This window comes from Miscanthus floridulus, chromosome 7 (genome assembly GCF_019320115.1).
Source record: "Miscanthus floridulus cultivar M001 chromosome 7, ASM1932011v1, whole genome shotgun sequence".
NCBI classification, from domain to species: Eukaryota; Viridiplantae; Streptophyta; class Magnoliopsida; order Poales; family Poaceae; genus Miscanthus; species Miscanthus floridulus.
The window spans coordinates 97,643,565-97,668,721 of NC_089586.1; the positions used below are offsets into that span (position 1 = coordinate 97,643,565).

General features: G+C 44.3%; 4 protein-coding genes across 6 annotated transcripts; all 4 read right to left on the minus strand.

Annotated features, from left to right (window-relative positions):
* Positions 1-70: 70 nt before the first annotated feature.
* LOC136463904 (DEAD-box ATP-dependent RNA helicase 47A-like) lies at positions 71-3,366 on the minus strand. 3 transcript variants are annotated; one of them, XM_066462875.1, is made up of 2 exons: positions 3,131-3,366; positions 71-2,021 (listed from the first exon to the last, which is right to left on the minus strand). In XM_066462875.1, exon 2 carries the CDS (start codon positions 1,927-1,929, stop codon positions 208-210), a length of 1,722 nt encoding a protein of 573 aa, XP_066318972.1. In that variant the 5' UTR covers positions 1,930-2,021; positions 3,131-3,366; the 3' UTR covers positions 71-207. The 3 variants fall into 3 exon arrangements, with proteins under 3 accessions (XP_066318972.1, XP_066318971.1, XP_066318970.1); XM_066462874.1 differs by having other exon boundaries at positions 71-2,018; positions 3,120-3,366; XM_066462873.1 differs by having other exon boundaries at positions 3,120-3,366.
* Positions 3,367-6,365: 2,999 nt separating this feature from the next.
* Positions 6,366-9,147, minus strand: LOC136463905 (uncharacterized). The gene is made up of 2 exons (XM_066462876.1): positions 8,727-9,147; positions 6,366-7,799 (listed from the first exon to the last, which is right to left on the minus strand). The coding sequence occupies exons 1-2, from the start codon at positions 9,076-9,078 to the stop codon at positions 6,895-6,897; spliced, it is 1,257 nt and encodes a 418-aa protein (XP_066318973.1). The 5' UTR covers positions 9,079-9,147; the 3' UTR covers positions 6,366-6,894.
* Positions 9,148-10,409: 1,262 nt separating this feature from the next.
* On the minus strand, positions 10,410-17,954 carry LOC136463906 (cytosolic Fe-S cluster assembly factor NBP35-like). Its single transcript, XM_066462877.1, has 4 exons — positions 17,859-17,954; positions 17,494-17,595; positions 11,210-11,566; positions 10,410-11,165 (listed from the first exon to the last, which is right to left on the minus strand). Exons 1-4 carry the CDS (start codon positions 17,914-17,916, stop codon positions 10,645-10,647), a joined length of 1,038 nt encoding a protein of 345 aa, XP_066318974.1. The 5' UTR covers positions 17,917-17,954; the 3' UTR covers positions 10,410-10,644.
* Positions 17,955-23,610: 5,656 nt separating this feature from the next.
* LOC136463907 (GEM-like protein 4) lies at positions 23,611-25,035 on the minus strand. Its single transcript, XM_066462878.1, has 3 exons — positions 24,845-25,035; positions 24,668-24,736; positions 23,611-24,542 (listed from the first exon to the last, which is right to left on the minus strand). Exons 1-3 carry the CDS (start codon positions 25,020-25,022, stop codon positions 24,076-24,078), a joined length of 714 nt encoding a protein of 237 aa, XP_066318975.1. The 5' UTR covers positions 25,023-25,035; the 3' UTR covers positions 23,611-24,075.
* Positions 25,036-25,157: the final 122 nt, after the last annotated feature.

Below are 25,157 nucleotides of genomic sequence, written 5' to 3' on the forward strand. Positions count from 1 at the left end.
TCAAAATAGAAACCAGTAAACCACAAGACATGTGTTGCCACGAATCCCTCGGAAAGGGTGAGCCTAGGACTTGGTTGCACCTGGTGTTTCAAATACTTTAACCCAGGCAATGTGAAAACTCAGCAGGACAAGCAAAGCATTTTAAAGTGCGATACTATTACAAAACACTACAGGTAAACAGAAGTAGTCATGTGCACTATGAGGATTTTATTCCACATCTTCCTCCTTGTGAACAACAAGCTCGCCTTCAGTGAACTCGCATGGCTTGATGGCCACAGCTAACTGCTTGCGCATTTTTCTTACAACAAATCCCTCGTTTTCTTCGCATATTGTAACCACAATCCCTTTCCTCCCAAGACGTCCAGTTCTCCCAGCTCTGTGGGCATAATGTGTGGAGTCAGTTGGAAGGTCCAGATTAACCACAAGGTCACATTCTGGCACGTCCAGTCCTCTGGCAGACAGCTCATTTGTAACGAGAACTCTGAATTCACCATCCTTGAACTTTTTCAAAACTGTAGACCTTGCAAGCTTTCCAAGATCTCCATGTAGCTCAGTGGCTTTGATACCGCGGGCCTCCAACTTAAATACAACATCCTTCAGTGGCTTGGTGTTGTTCATAAATGCAATCACTGTCTGCGCTTCCAAGGCATGGATGCATCTCCGTAATGTGTCAACCTTGTGTTGCGCCTTGGCCGTACAATAGTAGTGTTCCAAAGATGGTGGCAAACTGCCAACAGCAGCTTGGTTCACTGACTGTGATGGAGAGGTGGGGTTAACATCACTTTGGGATAACGCAGGTCTTGGGACAGTGATTGAATCAAGTGGAACTACACTCTTAGCTCTAATGAGAACTGGATCATGACCCCAACTCCTTGCTGCTCGTATAACTGAAAATGGTATTGTTGCAGAAACCAAGATAGTCTGACGCTCAGATCGCCTAGCAAGTGGGCCAAGAACATCCCTAGATGTGGCACCAGATCTCCTTCCAACGTGCTCCAAAATTCTATGCATATCTTCACGGTAATTAAAAGACAAAAGCTGGTCGACTTCATCCAGTACAAGAAAACGGCAGCCATGGGTGTGTAGCTTACCTGCTGCTGAAATTTCAGAAATACGACCAGGTGTTCCAACAACAATGATTGGCTTGTTCTTCTTCAATGCTTCTTCTTGCCTGGAACGATTAGCTCCGCCAACAAGTTGCTGGACCAGTCTTTTATCACTAGGACCCAAAATCTTCTCCACTTCTCGCACAATCTGCATTCCTAATTCTCTGGAAGGAGCAACAATAACTGCTTCTACACCTGATCTTTTCTCAGAATTATCTTGTTCCATAGTCCTCTTCAGGGGGCCTATCTCAGAAAGAATTGGAAAAAGATAAGCAAGAGTTTTCCCTGAGCCAGTATATGATTGGATCACCACATCATGCTTTTGTGCTATTATAGGAATAGCAGCGGATTGGACCTCAGTTGGGGCAGTCAGACCTTCCTTGTTCAACTGGTCAACAAGCAAAGGTGGCAAACCAAGCTCTTCAAATGACTTGGCCGAAAACAGAGCCTCATCTACCTTCAGTGTCTTCTTTATCCCAGCTGACTTCATCAAGGCACTCTTTGCTGGTTTGACATTCGAAGAAACCTTTGGTTTCACATTGAGGGAAGAAGCTCTTGAACTTGGCTTTGGACCTCCAGTTCGTGCCATTTTTTCCTTCTTCCCATATCCAACCCTGCTTTGCACTTCTAGGCTAGCAAGAGTTAATGGTCCTCCCCTGTTATCTTCTAAAATTTGACTACCACGCCAAGCAGTCTGATGAAATCCAGCTACCCGTGGTTGTGACAACATCCTGAACGAAAGACGGTCTCCCAGAACAAAACATGACCGGGAAGATGCCAGCGCAAGAACATTTCGATGGACTTGCCCAATACTTAGCCTCATTTCACTCCTCACAGTGAAATCAATCACAGCACCAAAATTATTCTTTCCTTCAGACCTGTTATAAGTTTACAGCAAAGGTGCTCTTGTGCCTGCTAAAATAATAACATAAACATATTGGCTAAGTTGGGATCGAAAGAAGACTTAGAAGTTAGACAAAACAGAGTGAATACCTAGACGGAAAATATTATACATGTACCACTGCTGGTTTAATGGTCTTGATATCCATGACTAGTAGATATCAAGATGTTAATAATGTGAATTTGACAAATATGGTATATTTGGAATTAGATAACATAATTACAGTACAAAATTTAAGCTCAGTATCGCTAAATAGCACAGAGTAACACTGAACATCGTATTAACCAAATAATCTGAATCTGTGGAAGATAAGATTATGCAAGAGCTAAGCAAACTCTAAACAAAAGGAAGAAATAAGTATACAATTGCATTTCTTTCTTAATCTAAAAAAATAACTGCATTTCCTTGGTAACATCTTTCTATCATTACATAAGAAATATATGCAGAATTCAAGCTAATGCAGACTTCACTACCAGCTCTTTCTGCTTATCACTTATCAGGCTCTATTTGCTTCCAGGAACTGAAAGACATTTTGTTCTTCCCACACAAAATCATAGTAGAGAGAAAAAAAAAATCAGAAATAGACAGCATTTTGGTACACTTACTAAAATTAAAACAGAAGGGCGGGCCTGGTGCAAGCGGTAGAGTCTTACCGCCTGTGACCGGAAGGTCCCGGGTTCGATTCACGGTCTCCTCGGATTGCACAAACGAGGGTAAGGCTTGCCACTGGCACCCTTCCCCAGACACCGCATAGAGCGGGAGCTCTGAGTACGCCCTTTATTACTAAAACTAAATCAAATTACAGATTTCCTCGATTGCGCCCAAATTAAACAAGAATGATCGACCCGAGTCCAATGGCCTACCGAAGGTAAACAACTAAAGGAATATAACACCCGCCGGTAGCTATTAGACGGGCAACCAAAGTTCTGACTGTCCGACGCGGTACCTGTGTAGTGTGTACTTGCATGGAGACGGCATAGACACTTGTCATACCGAAATCGACAACACAATAATTCCTTTTTGAAAAAAAATACAACACAACAATTTCATGTTGGAAACCCCGAATCTCTAACACAGAATATCACCTAGGAACCTGAGCAGAGAAGGCATACCGTGTGCAGACCTTGGAGAGGCCGGCGGCCGTGGGGGTAGAGGGAAGGCGGCGGCGTCGCGGTGGCGGCCGCGGGATGCAGAGCGAGGCTGGCCGCGTCCAATGGAGAGGGAGGAGCTTCCGCGGTTGTGAAGAGGAGGCGCTCGGCGGAGGGGGGCGCGAGGCCGCGACTCGCGAGGGGGGAGAGGTCCGGAGGTGTGATTGGAAGGGGAAAACCTTGGGGATGGGGATGAGGTTACCGGGACAGTGTTGACAGTTGAGGCTCGAGGGTTTTGGACTCGGGCCTACGTACATGTCAGCAAGAAGAAGCCCATAATAAAAAGGGTTAATTGAATTAGTGCCATTATAACTTTGCTGTTTTGGAGGCACACCATTACAACTCGCGAAACTGGGCAGGTGCCATTACGATTCTGGTGGAAGCTGAAATACACCACTATCTACGTCTGAGAGCTACTTAGGCCCACATGCAGATGATAGTATTTTCGTATAGACCAAAATGCCCCCACTACTCTCCCTCCTCTGCACTGACTGACATATGGACCCCGCTTGTCATCTTCTCCCTCCATCCTGGTGGCGCGTCCAGCTGAGGGGCGGGCCTCCCTGGCGGTGCAGCTATCCAGCGGCGCGGCCCCCGACGTCATGGACAGACAAGGGCACGGCTCCTAGGAGGCGCGGTGGGCCCAAGGGCACGGCTCCCCGACGCAGCTGTCCAGGGCGGCCCAGGGGCGTGGCTCCGCCGTGAGACGAGGGCGCTGCCGCCAGCCCCATATGCGTCCCTTGTGCTGTTGCCGGTGGAGGAGAAGAGTGCGCTCGCTGATGTAGGCACAGCAGCCCCAGCGCGGCACAGTGCGGCTAGACTCGGTTGTCGGTCGCCTGCTCCCCCGCCGGCGGCGTGGTGCGGCGCGGCAGCTCGCCCGATGGCAGCCGGAGCGGCGGTAGCGAAGGGAGCACGTCAGGACCTTGGAGTCGTGGAGCTGCGCGAGCGCGTCCGGGCGGAGGAAGTGGTGCTGACTGGCGCTGGCCACGGTGCGCCAGCGAGCGTGGCCAGCGGCGTCCGCGAGCAGTGGGAGGCATGGCCGCATGGGTGCTGCGGCGTTGGAGCTCGGCCTCGGTTGCCATGCTAGCCCCGACCACCTGCGAATCTGGCCACCACCGTCCATGCTCGCCGCAGATGGAGAGATGGCGAGAGGAAGCTGAGTTGGAAGGAAGAGATGACGACGGTGAGTGCAGGCGTGCTGACCCAGGTGGCTCACTGGCTTGGACACAGAGCGCTCCGGAATGGGAGATTTAGGGTGGGAGGCAGGAGCTCGCGTGGACCTGTGTGGGCGGCGCGCGAGGCCGAGTTTCCTGCCCCCGGCCACCACATCCGCCGCCGTCCTCAGCTCCGGCCACCCTGTTAGCCCTCGGTGGGGCCGAGCTCGCTTGCCCGCGCACCGGGGCGGAGGTCCTGTGGCTGCAGCTGGGCCGAGATTGCCCGTCTGCACGCCGGGGTAGAGCTCGCCCGCCCGCGTGCAACCCGTCCGTTGGCCTGTGGAGGTAAGCTGCAGGAGATGGAGGAAGGAGATGACGTGTGGACCCCGCATATCATTGTGCTGGAGACAGGGGCAGCAGCGGGGCCTTTTGGGCCACACGAAAATACATATGCTTGTGTGTGGACCCAATGGTGATCAGAGTGTATAAAGTGGCGTATTTTTAATGAACTATGAATAGTAATGGCATCGTTCCAATATGACGAATAGTAATGGTGTCTTTTCAATCCGTGAAAGTTATAATGGTATGGTTCCAATTAACCCTAATAAAAATGAGGCGAAGAGGCCGCTGGCCTCGTTCGGCTGACAGATTTTTAGCTGAAATTGGCTGAAAAATACTGTTCTAACTACATTATTGTGAGAGAAAAACAATGTTCTTGATATGAGGTAAGCTGAACGGGACCTATCGCTTCTTCTTTGATCGATAAGAATGGAAAAACACTGAAACAATATTGATATGGTTAATTAGGACAACTAAAATGTAAGAATCCTATCGCTTCTTCTTTGATCGATAAGCACCGGACTTTCAGCCTTGATCTTTGATGGTAGTAGTATGCTCAACTACTCAAGATAAATGCACTGTTTAGCTATGGTTAGATTTTGGTAGACTAACTTGGACATGGGATTATAAAATTTTACCCTTTTCCACTGGCTCCGGGACAAGGGGGTATGTACAAGTATCAATGACCCTGCATGAGAATAGAAACAATAGTTCTGCTTATTTTAATTCTTCCATTATCTATCAAAGTAGGAAATCAAAATAGATACACGAAGTTACAGACAAAATCCATACAGACAAATCCATAGAAACAATAGTTCTGCTTATTTTAATTCTTCCATTATCTCTTGCTTCTGAACTCAAATCCATACAGACAAAACTTTTTTATTATAAATATAAAGTTGTTGAGTATATAAGCAAGAGATGTAATTATTGCATTGGACCTGATCAAATCTAGGAAAGCTAACGAAAGAATCCAATAAAAAGGCTAACAGAATATTATATCGAATTATAGAAGGATTAGATGGCCAAACAAATAGGACGATGTGAAATGACTTGCGTGTTGATAGAATGAGAATAGCAATCCCACTTAGTAATGTGCATAACTTTTGTACTTAGTTGGGATGGTATTGTCAATTTTAGCATTTAATGGAGGAGCGACATAGATAACTTGCATGGAGAGATTGAAAGTTATTGGAGTTTGCTTTTATAAGATACTAGAAGGATGTTACGTGCATTGTCGCGAGGCAGATAATTTGGAATGAAAATCAGACGACCTAAAATTATTGGCTCGTGGTCCATTGATATGGATACAAGGGTTTAAAATCTTGAGAAAATTAAGAAAAATAAGAAAATCTTTCATATTATCTCTTATCACTTGCACATCGAACAAATCCAATCCAATAGAATAATATTTTTTTGAAATTCGTAAATCATAAATTAAATAATAAAACATAGAGAAATAATTAAAGAATACAATCCTTATCCACATTATTGGCTCGTGGTCCATTGATATGGATACCTTGTATGAAAGGTTAGTGAATAATGTGGACACTAAATGCATGTTAGTCGCTAATGATACAGCTCGCTAATACAGATAACCTGCGTGAAGAGATAGCTATCATGACTGCATGCTAATGCGCTAAAGCGGATAGCTTGCATATCTATGATAGGGGTATTGCTTTTATAAAATATATGGTGTATATCAGACATGTTTTTTTAAGTATTATACATGTTTATTTCTTGAATTACAAATGAGAGAGGGGCTTAAGACTGTAAAATATGCCGCTTACATCCCACCAATTCTTCTAGGTGGGAGCAGTGTTTGAGCACACAAGACAACAGACCGAACACTATTTCCCTGTTTGGCATAGCGCCAAAACAAAGATCTATACAAGCGATGCAGATAAAAACAGAACTACGTACAATCCACTGAAACCAGTCTATTAAATGTACATTTTGAATACACCCGCTGTATTGGCACAATACATAATGCATATACGTTCTTTGATCAGACAACTTATTTCATGGTCTTTGGCGCTACTTTCTACAGATTAAATCACATGAATATTGAATTGGGTACTGAATATGATCATGGTTTGCATCCGTTGTGGTCTCCATTTCTTGCATAGGTTTTGACGTTGAAAGATAAACAGCAATGTCAACCACTCACCTACATGACCGAGCTCTTCAAATCTTAATTTTGCAGTTCACATTAAGTTTGATTTCAACCGAGATCAGAGTTTATTCTAGAAGAACCTCTCAGCAGATGGATCAGATTCCAGCAAATTGCCATCGAAATTCACCTTACAGCCAGCAGGAAACTGCACTCCAGCTTGCTCGCAGCTGTCCTTTGTAACCTGCGGACATGACCGAACATCCAAGTACTCGAGAGCCTTGAAGGATTCAATCACTCTGCTGACCCCTGCAACTGTGAGCCGAACACAGCTGCTGATCTTCAAAACTCTCAGTTCAGACTGAAACCCATATCCTTCTCCGTCCAGGAATGCATCGTCGGTTATCTGGTCACAACATCCGACATCAATAGCCACAAGAAGTTTACAGTTAGACAGCAGGCTCTGCAATGATGTGTCTGTTATTTTCAAGCACCAATCCATTCTCAGGCTCCGTAAGCTGCTGGAGCAGGCAAGAGCAAGTGCTTGTATGGAAGCATCGCTAATGTTCCGACATCCACCAATGACAAGAGTCTCTAGGCTACGGCAGAACTTAGCTAACGAATAGATGGACTTATCTCCCACATTGCTGCAGTCCAATAGCTTTATTGACACCAAGCATGATGAAGAAACCACAGCGATCTTACAGACTCCAGGATCACTAACTTTATTGCATTTGCTTATGTCTAGTGATTTTATGTGATGACAGCCATCAGCTAGAGCAGATATACCAGCATCTGTTATTCTGTTACATCCCGCAGCTCCAAGTTCTATCAATTGTAGGCAGCTCTTTGATAGAGCAGTCAATAAATTATCTGTTATTAATCTGCAACCCGTGATTTGCAGCTGACTCAATTTTTTGCACCCTAGTGCAACCGCCTTCAAACCTTTGTCACTCAGCTTTATGCAGCGAGAAACATCAAGGGACTGCAGAGATGGCAGTCCATTTCCCAATCTGGCAACTCCGACATCAGAGATACCTGCGAGACACGTGAACCAGGGCAAGTCTAATAATCGACAGAATTTATTCAAGGACATTATCACCAAAATCAGTGCATTAAAACAAAGACCCACAATGTCCCCAACAATAATAACTCTAAAGGATAGCAAATTAGTAATATCAGCCACCGTAAGAAAAAACCCATGACCCCCACGAAAGATCTGTTTACAGGAATTGTTCAGGAGACCATATCACCATAACTTGGGTAACTAAAACTGCTACACAAATAATATCAAAGCTGTAAAAAATAGGGTATCTGAAATAAATTGAAAGATGAGGCAAATATCTTTGAAAACGGTACATATGGAATACGGAACTGTTCCAGATGCAAAAAAAAAAAAAGGTTTGCACATAACTTTTTTTCCATTTTTCTTATAATTATCTTTATTTTAACAGTAATGAGAAAACTCACACTCTAATTTCAGAAAATGAACACAGCTTCACATTATCCGAAGGATGAAATAAACCGTCACAGGCCAGTGCAAATTCATCATCAAAGATGTGTGGTTCATTTTTTTTCTCGAAAAAAGCTTGATAAACTGGTTTATAACATATAAGGTTATAAACTTACCCCTAAGCTTTAAAAGTAGTACAAACAGGATTCACCTTCACAAAGACAAGAAAGTTCACTCACAAACTGAAGGACCTCACAAAGAAACTCCAACATCTCCCAGATTAGAATATGGACTTGAAATAGATATAATCAAGACTGCAAAATAGAGTACAAGTATTTATCCAATGGTACGTGAGGCTAACATTCTTAGAGTAGGATTGAATCAGTCTCTGACGGAATACTAAAAAATGCAGTACAATTGTCATGTCCACCAGGAAGATAAAGATAGTAATGCCATCCACCAAATTGACAAGCAGCACATGTGGGTAGCGCGAGAAGAAGAGACGGCCCTACCTTTGCAATTCTGCAGCGCGAGGACGCGCAGGTTGCGGAAGCTGCCGGCGATGACGCTGAGGTCGTCGTCGATGACCCCGGGGTAGAAGGAGCGGGAGGGCGACTGGGAGAGGTCGAGCTCCAGGGCCCCAGGGAACCGCGCGGCGAGGCGGCGCAGCATGTCCGGGCCGGCGCGCGCGCGCAGGCGCCGGCGCTCAGAGCTCTGGATCCGGAGCCAGCGGCGGCACACGAGCCCGAACGCGTCCCGCTCCGCCTCGGGGCCCAGCCGCGTGAGCACCGCGCGCAGCTCGTCGTCGGTGAGGACCTCGTTGATGAGGGCGCCGCCGCCGCCGGCCGGCGGTGGCGCTGACATCACTGGAGGTAGGAGGAGCACTTTTTGTTCCCCTTTTGTCTCGTCAAGCTGAACTGTCACGAACCCGGAGAGTGGAGGATGGGGAAACCTTCCTATCATATCTCGTACGGATGAGTACATATTTGTTTGGGTCTTATTTGACGGGCTTAACCGCTTAAGCCCATTTGGCAATTTGTATGGGCCGAGTTAGAGAAATCTCAGGGCTCGTCCGTAACTCTAGTGAAACACTCCACAATGAGTTGACGTAAAGCATTCATGAGATCTTATTGTTGAGTTTGAGTCTTGAGTCTCTTGACAGTATTTTTTTTTTAAGGATGACTCTAGGGTCTGCTTGAATTCTTCGGTCTAAAATTTAGTCGGTTAAAATTGAGGACTAAAACTTGACCACTTTGGCCCCGTTCGGCTGGCTAAAACTTGGCTGGAAAACACTGTTCCGGCTGGTTTGTTGTGAGAGAAAAACATTGTTTGGCTGGTTTGATGAACAGTAAATTAAGATGGGGGATCAGCCAGCTGGCTGGTCTGATAAGACCAGCGAACGCAGCCTTTAGCTTACTTGTGTTGTCTAAAGTTTTTGTGAGTAAAACTTTAGACTATCTGTTTGGAGCCTCGAGAGTTAAAGTGGTATATGCCTCTTTTTTTGGTTCATAGGAAAAATAGAGGATCGGAAATTGTATAGGAATTGCTACTGTTCATGCCTTTGGTACATAGGAATGAGTATAGGAATAGTGCATGAAATTTTCCTTTGACCGTTGTTTTAGAGGAAAACTAATAACATCCACTCAAACCTCTTGGTAAAAATCCTACAATTTTCCTACGGCCTGTCCAAATAACCACTCCTTCAAAATTCCTATATTTTCTAATCCTCTATTTTGCAACTGCATTTTATGATATTCCTATGTTTTTTCTATTCCTACGATTTTGCTTTTCTATATTACAAAGGAGGCACTATAGTTTAGTGGCTAAAGTTCAGATCACAGGATCGAAACAGAGCCTTGGCATTATTATAAGTGCGTATACACGCGCTTATGTGCCATAAGCTCACTGCCTGTCATAAGTAAGTTTGCATGAAGAACATGACCGAAGAGTTGGGTATGTGTTCGTGAACCATCAGTCATCGGTTTTTGCAAGAATAGCTCCGAGACGTTGCCGCGAATCATCAGTTTTTACCCGTCAGCCCGAGTATCGGATAAATTACAAACATGTTGCTAACGAAACACATGCAACGTCCAACACATACCATGTCCATGTGATAGGCTACGAGAGCAAAGAAGCGTTGCCAGACACCATCCACTCATTCAGTTCTGGTATGTACAGTACAAAGCATTCACGCATCATGCGCCTCAAAACATATTTCAATTTGTAGAGCAGAATTAAGCAAGTAGCTTGTACACTGATAATTCACGAACAACGATCAGAAACTTACAGATCCAATACTAGCACTAATACAGATTTAGTGTGTAACACACTAACACAGTAACAAACATATTAATAATAAGAACTCTAGCATCTGCCATTTCATCTTATTGCTCACTACCAGGTTCCCAGCAGGCCGACGACACTATTTTCTCACTTGGTCTTGATCAGTTTCTTCACAATGCTCTGAAGAGCTGGAGCACTGGCACTACATCTCTGATCAGCAAAGCATGACCTCCCTTCCTCGGCCGCCTTGCACAGCTTACCAAGGAAAGGAACCCCCATTTCATGGCACATCTTCTCGGCTCCTCCCTTGCTGCTATCAAACACCTCACTGCATGCCATGACTGACAGAAGCTCAGGGGCTTTCTCCTTGATATAGTTTAGGGCCCACTCTGTCACATCTGTCTCGCCTGCCTCACCTGGCTTGACGAATCTGAGATCTGAAAGCGGCTGCCTCAGGCCACTCATGTTCTCCACAACACCTAGGACAGGGACACCAACCTTCTTGCAGAAGTTTATCTCCTTCCTCACATCAATCAGAGAGACCTGTTGTGGAGTCGTGACAATTATCGTACCATTGATTCCTGTGGCTTGCAGGTATTGCACGATCGAGATGTGCTCATCAGATGTTCCTGGAGGAGCATCCACTCCGAGATAGTCAATCCCACCCCCCCCCCCCCCCCCCCCCCCCCCCCCACCCCCCACCCCCACACCCAGTCGACATCCTTTAAGAACTGCTTGATCAGTCCATTCTTGCGAGGACCCCTCCATATGACAGCATCATCTGGATTACGCAGCATGAAACCAATCGACATCACACCAAGGTTGGACTCAACATACACAGGCAACCAACCAAGGTTGCTTTGATGAATATCTTGTCCCTCAAGGCCTAACATTTTTGGGATGCTAGGGCCACATATATCTATGTCCAGAAGGCCAACCTGATGGTCCATTTCAGCCAGGGCAAACGAGAGTTGGGCTGAGAATGTGCTCTTTCCAACACCTCCCTTTCCAGACAAAACTAATAATTTGTGTTTCACAGTAGCCAACCTCTCAACAATAGCAACCACATCTGCAAAATACAGTCAGTCAATAATCAGCTCATTTTCACCTATACAAGCAGCATGTAAATAGTGTCCATGCATATATAAAATTGATCCATTCACCTATGGTTAACGTAATCACACCGAACTGCATGAAAAAAAAACACTAGCCCAAGATAAATGGCCACCAACTAAAAAAAAAAAAAAACTGGACCTGCGAGGGTATGACCACCCCCAGGCATTGCATTAAGACCTTCTCACGCAGGCCCAGAAAACCCCCGAACCCCTGCCCCACTCTTACATAGCGGCACCGTCGCCTTGTGAGACCGGACCGGTCCTTAGACCTGTGCTTTGGCGTGGGACAGACGAGGGAATATTTTTAACCCCAGCCTAAAATTCGCTCCCATGGGGAGTCGAACCTAGGACCTGAGGAGTGCCGCCGGGACGCTCTAACCAGTTGGACTAGAGGCCCTTTGGCCCACCAACTACAAAAGGTAAGGCAATCACACATTTGGCACTTCAAACATGATGCTTTGCTCCAGTGAAATGCATCAAAAATAATTTACCATGATTATCATATTTAGAGTTAACTCCGCCTATGTTGTCTCAACATAGCATATCCTAAACCCTGGTAAAGGAGGAGGGTTGTGATAGGCGTGGTGAGCCAACGTTAAATCTAGCCATTCTAACGGAGATGGAACCCGAAAGAAAATTGTTGAGGCGTAACCCTCTTAGCGACGCGCCATATCGGAACCCGGGTATGGTGTTAAATGGGCAAGGGCTGGGTCGTCACCCCCGTGGTGATGCGCCGTGTCATGATTTGGGCATGGTGTCAAGCGAGTAAGGATCGGGTCGTCGCTTCCTTAGTGGCGCGCTACATCGGCGCCCGGGTGTAGTGAAAAATGAGCAAGGATCTTCACATTTGAGTCGACAGGTGCGAAGGGTAAGAAAACTAGTCGAACCAATTAGGATTCGTTTAGATAGTTGAAATGTAGGGTCACTTACAGGTAAGTTAAGAGAATTAGTTGATACCGCGACTAGGAGACGTGTAAATATGTTATGCGTTCAAGAGACTAAATGGAAGGGTCAGAAGACGAAGGAGGTGGACAATATAGGTTTCAAACTTTGGTACACAGGGACAGTCATGAATAGAAATGGAGTAGGAGTTTTGATTGATAAGAGCCTCAAGAATGGTGTGGTGGGAGTGAGAAGGCAAGGAGATAGGATTATCTTAGTCAAGCTTGTCGTTGGTGATATGGTCTTAAACGTAATTAGTGCGTATGCCCCCCAAGTAGGCCTCGACGAGAGTGCGAAGAGATAGTTCTGGGAAGACTTAGATGGCCTGATTAGAGCTGTACCTAGTAGTGAGAAGCTTTTTATAGAAGGAGATCTTAATGGGCATGTAGATACTACAAGCGCATGTTTCAACACAGTTCATGGAGGTTTTGGGTATGGTAGTAAGGATCAGGAGGGGGAGGAAGTTTTGAACTTCGCAGTAGCTTTTGACCTAATGATAGCCAACACTTTCTTTAGAAAGAATCTCATCTAGTGACCATCATTAGCGGACAACATTCTAGCCAGATTGACTTTGTCCTCGCAAGAAGAAAGGACAAACGAGCATGCTTGGGTTGCAAGGAGATACCAGGGGAGTGTGTTGCTTCTCAACATAAGTTTTTTGTGGCAGACTTTCGTTTCCAGGTGCGTGCCCGTAGTGATAAACAAGCTAAAATTGAAAGAACAAAGTGGTAGAAACTGAAAAGGGAGACGTCAGAGGTATTCAAGGAAAGGGTTATCAAAGAAGGCTCTTAGAAGGAAGAAGTGGACATAAACAACATGTGAGAGAAGATGGCAACCAACATTCGAAAGGTGGCCTCAGAGGTGTGTGGAGTAACCAAAGGAAGTGGAGGCGAGGCTAAAGATACTTGGTGGTGGAACGAGGAAGTCCAAAGGGCTATTAAGGAGAAGAAAGAATGCTATAGACGCTTGTACCATAACAGGAGTGTGGACAACATAGAGAAGTATAAAGTGACAAAGAAGACTGCAAAGCGAGCTGTAAGTGTGACAAAGAGTAGAGCGTACGAGGATCTTTACCAACATTTGAGTACGAAGGAAGGAGAGAAGGACATTTATAGGATGGCTAGGGTTCGTAAGAGAAAGACAAGGGATTTCAACCAAATTAAGTGCATTAAGGATAAAAGAGAGCATCTCTTGGTGAAGGAGGATGAGATCCGACATCGATGGCAAGAGTATTTTGATAAATTGTTCAATGATGAAAATACGAACACAACCTTTCAGTTGGATGACTCTTTTGATGACACCAATAGGCGCTTTGTGCAGAGAATCCAAGAATCTAAGGTCAGAGAGGCGTTGAAAATGATAAAAGGAGGTAAGGCGATGAGACCAGATGATATTCCAATCGAGGTATGGAGATGCCTCGGGGACATAGCTATAATATGGCTAACCAAGCTGTTCAACCATATTTTTCGATCGAACAAGATGCCAGACGAGTGAAGGAGAAGTATATTGGTACCGATCTATAAGAATAAAGGGGATATTCAAAGTTGTACTAATTACCGGAGAATTAAGTTGATGAGCCATACAATGAACCTATGGGAGAGAGTTATCGAGCATCGCTTGAGAGCAATAACGCGGGTCTCTATGGACCAATTTGGTTTCATGCCCGGAAGGTCAACCATGGAAGCCATTTTCTTAATGAGACAAGTTATGGAGTGGTATAGGGAGAAGAAAAAGGACCTACACATGGTTTTTATTGACTTGGAAAAGGCTTATGATAAAATACCAAGGAATATTATGTGGTGGGCTCTGAACAAACATAAAGTCCCAACGAAGTACGTCGGGCTCATTAAGGACATATACAACAATGCTGTGACTAGTGTTCAAACAAGTGATGGAGACACGGATGACTTTCCGATTAGGATAGGACTACATCAAGGGTCAGCTTTGAGCCCTTATCTGTTTGCCTTAGTGATGGATGAGGTCACAAGGGGCATACAAGGAGACATTCCTTGGTGTATGCTTTTTGCGGACGATGTAGTGCTAGTTGATGAAAGCCGAACATGAGTGAATCAGAAACTGGAGTAATGGCGGGAGACTTTGAAGTCCAAAGGTTTTAGACTCGGTAGAACTAAAACTGAGTATATGAGATATGACTTCGGCACTACTACTCGGGAGGAGGAAGGTATTAGTTTGGAAGGTCAAGTAGTGCCTAGAAAGGATACCTTTCGATATTTAGGATCAATGTTACAGAGAGACCGGGATATTGATGAAGATGTTAGCCATAGAATCAAAGCAGGGAGAATGAAGTGGCGTCAAGCATCTGGTGTCCTATGTGACAAAAGGGTACCACAGAAGCTAAAAGGCAAGTTTTATAGGACGACGATTAGACCTGCTATGTTGTATGGTGAAGAATGTTGGTCTACGAAAAGACGACATGTTCTACAGATAAGTGTCGCGGAAATGCGTATGTTGCGTTAGATTTGCGGTCATACAAGAAGGGATCGAATTCGGAACGATGATATACGTGATAGATTAGGGGTAGCACCAATTGAAGAAAAGCTTGTTCAACACCGGTTGAGATGGTTTGGACATGTCCAACGGAGACCTCCAGAGGCACCGGTGCGTAGTGGAATCCTAAGCCAGGATAGTAACGTGAAGAGAGGCAGAGGAAGACTGAAGTGGACTTGTGTAGAGACAATAAAAGGAGACTTGAAAGGATGGAATATACCCAAAGACTTAGCCTTAGATAGGAGTGCTTGGAAAACAACTATTCACGTGCCTGAACCTTGATTGCTTCTGCTGAGTTTCAACTCTAGCCTACCCCAACTTGTTTGGGACTTAAAGGCTTTGTTGTTGTTGTTGATTATCATATTTAGAGTTGTTGATGATTGCATTTAGGCCAAACATTTATTTATAGCACTGAACTGATTGATGGAAGTCACTGAAAACTTGATGGTGTAGTCTTTAACATTCAGTAAGTATAGTGCAGGAATAGAGGATAATCACATTGAGTGTCTTTCCTGCTCAATCTAAAATTCTTCAAGCCTCAACACTTACTACAAGCAGATGGATTGTGTACAATGTTCGTAAAGCTGCTCATTACTGAAAATGGAGGCAATTCATTGAAGCAGCTTTAGCAAATAGCTCAATGTACTAACACTCTAGTACCACAAATTGTAAAATCTTGCATATTCATACTCCATAGACAACCTCTCAAAGATCATGGAGATCCCAAGGTAGCTAAGAAGTTATCAGAAGTAACAGAAAATGACTGTTGATATTTTTTCAAAGAATATTCTTTTTCTGCGGTATGATCTGCAATCCTTGTAGGGCAAGGAAAAGGCAGGTTTGAATCAACAGAGCCTACAACCTAGCATAACCCCCCCCCCCCCCCCCCCTCAAACGCTTGGAACAAGATCCAAATATAAAAAACATGCACTCTTTTAATCTCACCAAATTCAAGATTCATCAAAGTTAGAACCTTCAATAGCATTAGTTGCAGTGGACTCTTCCTATCCTTTTGGAATTTGGATTAAAGGGATGTGGCATCTGGATACCACAATAGGTCATAATGAATTCTTTATTTCTTTTACAGGAATGAACATGTCGTAATGAATTGCTTATAAGGAATTCAACGGGTAATAGGTGAATTGCTTTACAGGAATCGCAATTTCCCAAGTCCCCACCACTTCGGTCACAATGTTTTTACACTAATCAGACAAAACTTTGAAGAAGTCACAAATTTAATTGCTTCATCAATATTTAACTAATCAATTGGATTATACTAGACGCAGGATGGGCACTGGTCTGGTGAAAATTTTTATTAGGCAGCTGAAAACTTCAGATTCAACCCCCTTAGTTTTTGGACCTTCACTGCTCAAAAGGATATGATTAACAGTACGAATTGACAATAAAGAGCATGCTAAAAAGCCTAATCACTAGCAAGAGTTCACCAACTAACGGTTACCACAATCACACATTATAACCATTTATTCATGAGGCTTTCCTTGTGATGTGTCACTCCCTATAGCACATGGGTGCACACAGGTTTGAAGCAACAGAACCTACTATCTAGCAAACCAGCCAAATACTTGGAGCAAGATTCATATATGAAATCTGGACACTAAAGATCCATCCATGATTGAACCTTCTTTAGCAGCACAGATAACAGGATGTGGCATCAGGATATCAGGTGACCCCTGGATACTACTACACGTTTGCATCACCATGAATTGCTTTACAGGAGCCACATTGTTTCAATACTATACTCAGACAAAGTTAACTTACTTTGAACAATTCTTAAATTTGATTGCTTCAACATTCAATCATATAATTGGATCAAGCAAGTACATGTCTAGTGCAAATTTGGACTCTTTTAGTGGTGCTACAATTTCTGATTGAATCTATATAAGAACTTTAAATTTGAGGCCTTTCACATCATCGTGCACGGCTGGTTTCACAGACGCATAATCCTGTAGATCAACAGTACCGGGGCGTTACTGTTCATCCAGTGTTTTCAACAATACCATGCATCGGATGAACAGTAGCGGTGTCAACTCGATAAAAAAAAATTCCATTTTTTTTCCCCACCTCTTCCCAGGCGAAGCGTGGGCACCCACGCTAGTTCCCTTTGTTTTTGGACCTCAGCTGCTCAAAACTACAGGCTAGTCCCTACCAGCACTTGGCCTTTACTTATAAGCACTTGCAGCTGTTGTAAATCCTTAAATCTAAAATGCTTCAGGGGAGATTCTGTACTAAATAAAAACAGAAAAAGTACCAAATCTACGGGCACTGTAATAAAATGTAAATAAACTAAGCGCTAAGCTTACTGATCAAATAAAATGATATGACGATTGATGGAGATAACAGTAAACCAGTCCCAGAGCAAGTCACAGAATCGAATAGAATTCAACAATAAGAAAATGCATGATCCAATTACCGGGATCGGGGCCCTTGGGGGCGGTGGAGCAAATCTGCTGGTTGGGGCATCCGGCGCAGGCATCCGCCTTCCCCGCCGTCTCCGACTGAGTTCCAGGGCAATCTGAGCAACACCAAACAAAGCATATCTATCAGAAACACAAATACCCTTGAACCAAGCTTGGGTAAAGCAACCCAGCGATGGAAATAACTGCACGATGCCCTGAAATTTTTCATCTATATCAGATGAAACAATGAAAATTTCGCCTCTTGTGGGATGAGGCGATCAAACTCCAGAAAACATGGCTGCAGAAAGCCGGCCCTAATCGCAAAGAAGAGACGACGAAGAAGGAGGCCACCGGAGGGCACAGGGGAATGGTTCCTTACACTCATTCGCGTCGTCGGGGACGTCACCCTTGCCTTTGCCGCCGCCGCCGTTCTCCATCTCTCTCTTCTCCTGCTGTTCCGGCACTGGGGTTTGAGTCGTCTCGCGGTCTCGGCTTATGGCTGCGTACGAGGAGCCGCCTCGGCTCGAGCTCGTTAACCTAAAGACCCAGCTCGCCTCGGCTCGTTAGCCAGTAAAACTTTAGATCGGCTCGGCTCGGCTCAACTCATTAGCACCTTGATGAGACAGTTCGTTGACTAGCGAGCCTGCGTCTAACTGATAAAAAGAGGCTGGAGAAACTTTGCACGTAGACGATAGATCCAAACCATCAGCAAAAGGCATTTGGTTCAATTTCTCGTAGTAATCTTTGACCAATAAGGTTTTATAAAACCACAATTGATGACCCATACAAAGTTTTACCACATACTCCCTCCATTCCAAATTATAAATCATTTTAACTTTTTAAAAAGTCAAATCATCTCAAGTTTAACCAAATTTATACAATAAGCTAATAACATTTATGATATCAAATAAGTATTATTAGATTTTCATTAATCTTTATAATTTTCTCTATAATTTGGGTCGAAGTTGAGATGCTTTGACTCTCCAATAAAGTTAGAATGACTTATAATTTAGAACGGATGGAATATATTCCAATATTAACAACTACTTCATCCATATTGATAATTCAAGTCGTTTTGGACAGCGACATGCTCTCCTAAGCATAATTTTGACTTTCTTATTTTTATAAAAATATTTATTAAAAAGTGATATATGTATATTTTCATGAAAATACTTTTTAAGACAAAACTATTCATATTTTTTTCACATTTCTAAAAACTTAACAACTTAAAAGTTATTCATAATTTATATTTTCAATATTTGACCCAAGCCTTGTCCAAAACAACTTGAATTACTAGTACGGAGGGAGTACACGGGCAATTCTAGTAAAGTAAAACAAGGCAATAAGATGTAAGAAGATGATACGAAATGTAAAGAGTATGGTAGAGAACACAAATTCCTGTGTGGTGACGTTTTATCGAGGTATAAAAAAGTTGCACTTTCCACTGGTCTTGGTTGGGGTCTCTTGCAAGGCCCAAGCTGTCAAAGCATCTAACTGGATAACTCTATGGAAAGCCGATAAGCCTTCCCTATATACAAATGGGTCTTTGTCTTACCTCTTTCCAAAAACAGTCCCACTCCTTGCCATTTTCACTAGAACTTATTTTATCAAACTGCTAAGAGTCTCTCCTCCCTGGCATAACACATGCACACATTTGCCTAATGACATAGTGTTGGTGTGTTCTCTGACAGCTGAAATATAAGTGCCTTTGTAGGGGGGAGAGGGCAATGTCTGTTCTCTCCTCAACTGGAACCAACACATCATATCTGAGGTTGAATCTATAGGCCTTTCATATTCACTTTAGTAAATGTTGTAATACATATTTGAGATCCTAAATGAAATTAAATGCAAAAAATTTGAACTAAAAACTTCTAGATCTCTTTGAGCACTACAATTTGGTTTAGGTCATTTCCCATCAAGGTCTCAAAAAATCATAAAATATTAATTTCAAATTGTTAATCTTAAAACCGAATTTCCAGACCCCAAATGATTTCAAATGAAAAAAGTAGTGAATATGAAGTTGGAGATCTTTTCAAGTACTACAACCCTTGTTTAGATTATTTCTCCATTCAATATCATTTTAAAATTATATAAAAAAGTAATGTTAAATTATTTGTATTCGCGGCGGGTTAAGAAAACCGCCAAGTATAAACATATCTATAGTGAAGGTTTTATTAGCGTTACCTCCAATAGAAATCCTAGATTATATAGGCGGTAAATGTAAGACAACCACCAATATAAATTCAATTTACAATGACGGCTCTCTTAAGCCTACCGCTAGTGTAAATAAATGATTTGTACTAGGGTAACCTTATTAAGAATTTCATCAGTAGAGATGTGTCTCTACTAGCGGTTTATAGTCATGGGCTCATAGTTCTATTTCCACTAGCCTTTGTTTTTTATAAACCGTTGATGGGAAAAATCTCTAATGTTGAAAAAAAACTGTTTCTGTACTAGGCAGGGTGTCACTGCAAATTTCGTCCACCATCCTTGTCAACCTCTCGTCGAATATATGGAACGGGATGAATGCTAAGACCTTCATGAAAGCAGTTTTATTTTGCTCCTAAGGGCATGTGCCCCCTCATGTGCACCACTAGAAGTGCATCAAGAGGCGTGCAAGCTACCTGACTTTGAACATCAGGCTTCTCACGATGGGCTTCAGGCTTCTCAGGGTGAGCTTCGGTTGTTCGCAACATGAAGCTCTGACCATCTTCTAGCAGCATCGTCCCATCGTGGAATGTTTCGTTGAATCTTTGAAAATGCTGGTCCGAGTTCACCAAAAGCAGATCTGTGATCATCTAAACATTTGACGTTGGCCCTGTAATAACTTAAAACAGGCTAATTAAGTTCGTTGATGAAAATTTTGATGTTGTGATGTATGGTGTGTGTGTTGGGCGTGAGCATAACGATCTCCCCTTGCCACTGTGCTTTAGCTGTTTTTCGGTATACACGGTCCTTTTAGAATCGTGTGGGTGCGTATGTTCAGTATTCAATGTTACGGGAATATCTCTACTGATGTGCACGCATCGATGCACATTAGGATGGCACATGCCCTTAGGGGCAAAGTTTGCTTTCCCAAACCATCAACGATCAGGAAATGTCCACCCAAATCCTACGAAATGCGGCATCTGACTGACCTATGTCTATGGGCATGCTAAACTAGCGATCCAAACAATCTCTTCTCCATCTCTATCTATATCTAGCTATATCTATATATCTATATACAACTAAAAAAGCGTCAAATGATTCTATCCACCCACTTCGTGCCCTCAGGGTGATAGTCTGCCTGGAGCCGTAAAAACTTATCTCCAAATACCACTCTTCGTAGGGCCCATAAACAATTATTCATCAATGCCACCCCCAACTAAAAAATGCCCGGTTGAAATCCCTAACGTTGCACATCCATCCGCTAACCAAACCAGTCATCCCACCAAACCACGTTTGAGGAAAATGGGGAGCTTTCCATTTACCTTCCAAACTATTAACCCTTCCTTCTACATTATATCCATCGCCTCCTTTCATTTTGTTATTTGTTTCCTAAACTAAATAAACTGCTAAGAGTGTTTTTAAAACTCACTCTCTCAATCAACATTTAGAGGCATAAAAATCTCTTTCTATATCTTTTCATTTTACAATAGTTTTTCTATATCTTGTTTGCACCCTAGAGAGCCATTCTTGTTTTTTAGTTTTGGCTAGTCAAAATTTGGAATAGAAGATGGCTATATTTGGATAATCAGATAAAGAAGTCGTTGGATGGTATTTTCACTAAAATCTCTATTCCTAATAATTAGAAAGGATATAGAGAGTCTCTTAGAGTTGCTCATGACTTCTCTCCCTATGTTGTAGCAAAGCAGATCGATTGGGTCCTTAGGGGTGAATCCAGCGCTACCGCTACCAGACACTTGGAGTCCCCATGAATTTTTAGGCATAGTTGTATGGTGTTGGAGGGGTTGCGGTCGAACTAGAGGTAGGAGACAACCTCCCTCGCGAGTTGGGCCAGCAATTCATCTGGCCCAAAGAGAAACCCTATCCATCCGTTGCCAATTCCCCATCGTGACTCCTGCCTCTTGGCCCCGGCAGCGGGGAAAGAAGCTCGACTCGCGAGCAGCACAGCGGGCGGACGCGACTCATGACTACACGACAGCCGCGACCGACTAGCACATGGGACCGGCGAGATGGCGAGTGGTAAGCGGCCAAGTGCGGCCACGCGTCCGTGTAAGCAGGTCGTAGGCAGGCAGCGGCCAGGGCGCCGGGGCGGCCAGGGGTCGAGTGGGGTCAGGCGCCGAGAAGGGCCGCGGGAGGCACCGGCGCGACCGCACAGGGCGGGGCAGCAAGCCACCATCCACCGAGCACGGGAGCAGGAGTAGGAAGCCGAGCAACAAGTAGAGCAGGGTGATTGGGTGAACGAAACTTAAATACTTATTTGTCTGTGATTGAATGTTTGGATTGAATATGTGATTGAAATGTCAGATTTCAAAATGTCAAAAAGGACTCTGCACAGTTGCTTTTCAAGTTCTAGTTGTAGTGGTTCAACTTCACATGCTAATGGGAGTACAAGTCAACCAAAGAAACTTAGAGCAGAGTTTAGTCAATCGAACGTGATTGGGGACCCTGGAAAACGCAAACCAATTGATGATTATGAACTTAAAATTAGAGACCAAGTAAAGAGAGCATATGCTTTGAGTGGTCCAACACAACCTCGTTATTTTCTATTTCCTGGTAAATGGATTGTTGGTGAATGGAGATCATTTCAAAAGACTTGGTTTGATGAATTTGATTGGCTAGAGTATAGTGAGTCCACTTATTGCTTATATTGCTATCTCTTCTTTAATTCGGCAAAGCCTAAAAAATTTTGGAGTCCTATCTTTGCATATCAAGGTTATGTGAATTGGAGGAAAGCTAAGGATATTTTTAATAATCATGGTGTTTGCAAGACTCATATAGAGGCTAGGCTAAAGTGTGATGACTTTATGAACCAAAGGACAAATGTGGGTAGAAAATTAGTTGAAGTAAGCAAGGAGGAAGAAAAAGTATACGCGATTCGTTTTACATCTTATTTAGATGTTGCAAAATTTCTCATATCGCAAGGGGATACTTTCCATAGACATGATGAGACTTCTTATTCCCATAACAAGGGTACATACAAAGAGAAGGTTGAATGGTATAAAGATAAGGTTGAGATAGTGAAGAAGGCATATGAAAAAGGTTTTAAAAATTACCAGATGTTATCCCATCATATACAAAAGGACCTTACAAAAGCTTTTGCGGAGGAAGTCACGACTGCCATTATGGATGAGATTCGAGGTAGAAAATTCTCGGTGTTTATTGATGAGTCTCGAGATGTATCAATAAAGGAGCAAATGGCGGTGATTCTAAGGTTAGTAGTTGATTCTAAGGATAGACGTAATGAACTAGGTTCTTATGGTATGAACTTGATTGTTTTAGTTTCGTATCAAAATTTGAGTTATATTTAATTGTCTATCCTTTATAATGACATAAAGTTCTAAACATCATCATGCTCGCAATATCGTTTTTAATAACAATACAACACACGTTCATACTATGTTACCCTGACATTATTTTTTCCCTGTTGCGACGCACGTGCATTTTACCTAGGCCCCGTTTGATAGAGCTTCTCCACCGGCTTTAGGAGCCGTTTGGAGCCGTTTTCTACCAAACGGGGTAAAGTAAAATAGCTTCACTTGTGAAGCCCCTAAAAACATGCTCTCACAGTGATTTGGGGTGGGATGGAGCCAAAAAAGTGGCTTCTCCCGGCTCCTCCTCCAGGCCCCTAAAAACATGCTCTCACAGGGAAGCCATTTTGCCAAACGGTTTACCAAAACCGCTTCAGCTCCACCAGTGGAACTGTTCGTGGAGCTGAAGCCAAAAAAAAAAATGACTTCACTAGTGAAGTGAAACCCTGCCAAACGGGGCCCTAGTAAGCTATCATTTGTAATAGGGCTCAAAGATGTTTGAGGATGTAAACCTATACGTGGACTTTCCCTTCTATCCCTCGTTCACAAATCTTGTATGCATTCTACATTGCATCTTTATGAAAAGTTTTGGCCGACAATTCGCTTCCTCTAAAAAAATCCAAAAAAAGTATGGTTGGAACGGGAAGGATTCGGATTTAAGATTCATTCGTAATTTGGAAATGGTCGACATGGTTGTGATTGTGAGTGAGGGATAACAGGGATCATATTTACCTTTGTCTATGAGTCCCATCCCAAAAGTCCTCTCCAACAAAAGAAAATACCGAGGGTGAGAACGAACTTGATCCTCCTCGTCCTGAGAACAATTGTAATATTTTCATTTAGCAAAACCAAGTTCCTTGGTCCATCCATCAATCCTACTAACAACATAATTAGCAGAACTTGGAAGACCATACAATTGTCAGCCAATCCAAATGGTACGTGGAAGGAACGTGCGCCCCCATGGAAACACGGTGGAGCATGCAGTTGGTGACTACAAACGACGTTCCAGCGAGACATTGCTGCGCACAGTAGCCCACAAACTTCACTTCGACCGCCACCGCCAGACATCAGATGGGACGCTGACGCACGCTCGTCCACGCCGGTAATGGAGCCATGATCGAGCTACGACAGCTCGGAGATCACCTGCTGCATGTACTTGCAGCACCGCTGGTAGCTGACGAACCCCATGAAACAGAACTCGAAGCCGTCGACGGTGGCCACCTGAATGTACTTCTGCTCCGGTTTGTCGGCGTTCTCGCTCGGCCTCACCCTCTTGATCCGCCTCAGGGGCACCGCTACCTTGTACGGCACCCGCGCGACGACGGGGTCGCCTCCCGCCGGGGAGGTGACGGCGAGGGAGCGGTCGCTGCGGAAGGCCATCCGGTGGGTGGAGACGAAGAGCATCCCGGCTATGGGCCCGCCCGTGGTGTAGAGGTAGCACTGCAGGGCCTTCACCAGCCGCTCGCCTTTCTCGGCTGAGGAGGAGAAGGCGTGCCGGAACGCGCGCTCCACGCCGCCGGCCTGCAGGATCCACGCGCCCAGGCTCAGCTTCCCCTTCACCGTCTCCGACAGCTTCGGACCCAGTGTCACTGCACCGAGAAGGGGACAATATATCAGTTCAAGTGCACGTATCTCTCCCATCATTCACTGCCACTGAGCTGGTGAAGCTACATGCATGTATAAATATATATAAAAGCTGTTGACTGGTGCTCACCATGGTCCCTGAAGCTCTGAGCTCGTCTTCCCAGCTTGCTCACCCAGTGGATCACCTGACCCTTGCTGCCTGGAAAACATAACGTGTGAGCTTCTTATTAGCATCAATCAAGTGCAAAATGTTTATCAGCAAAGCGACAACAAGCTTGAGGGCCGGTCAGCCGGGTGCAGGACGTACTGTGCTTGTAGCCGAAGGAAGTGTAGGGGCTCGGGTGCGTCAACGAGACCGCGAGGCGATCGTCTCCGTCCTGGTTAGCCGCCGGCCGGTCCCTCGTCGTCGTCGTGTCCTCGATGGCGTACGCCGTGGAGGTGACGGGAACTCCGATCACATGGCTGCTGCCGCTCGACTTCTTCATGGCCCTCGATCGATCTCCTTCTCGCGCTACCCAAGTGCCGTGCGGGAGACGGGAGAGAGAGGAGCGTGCGATTGTTGTGCAAGGTTAGGTGGCTCGGGACGGCAGAGCAGGGGAGCCGGTTTTATAAGCCGCGGC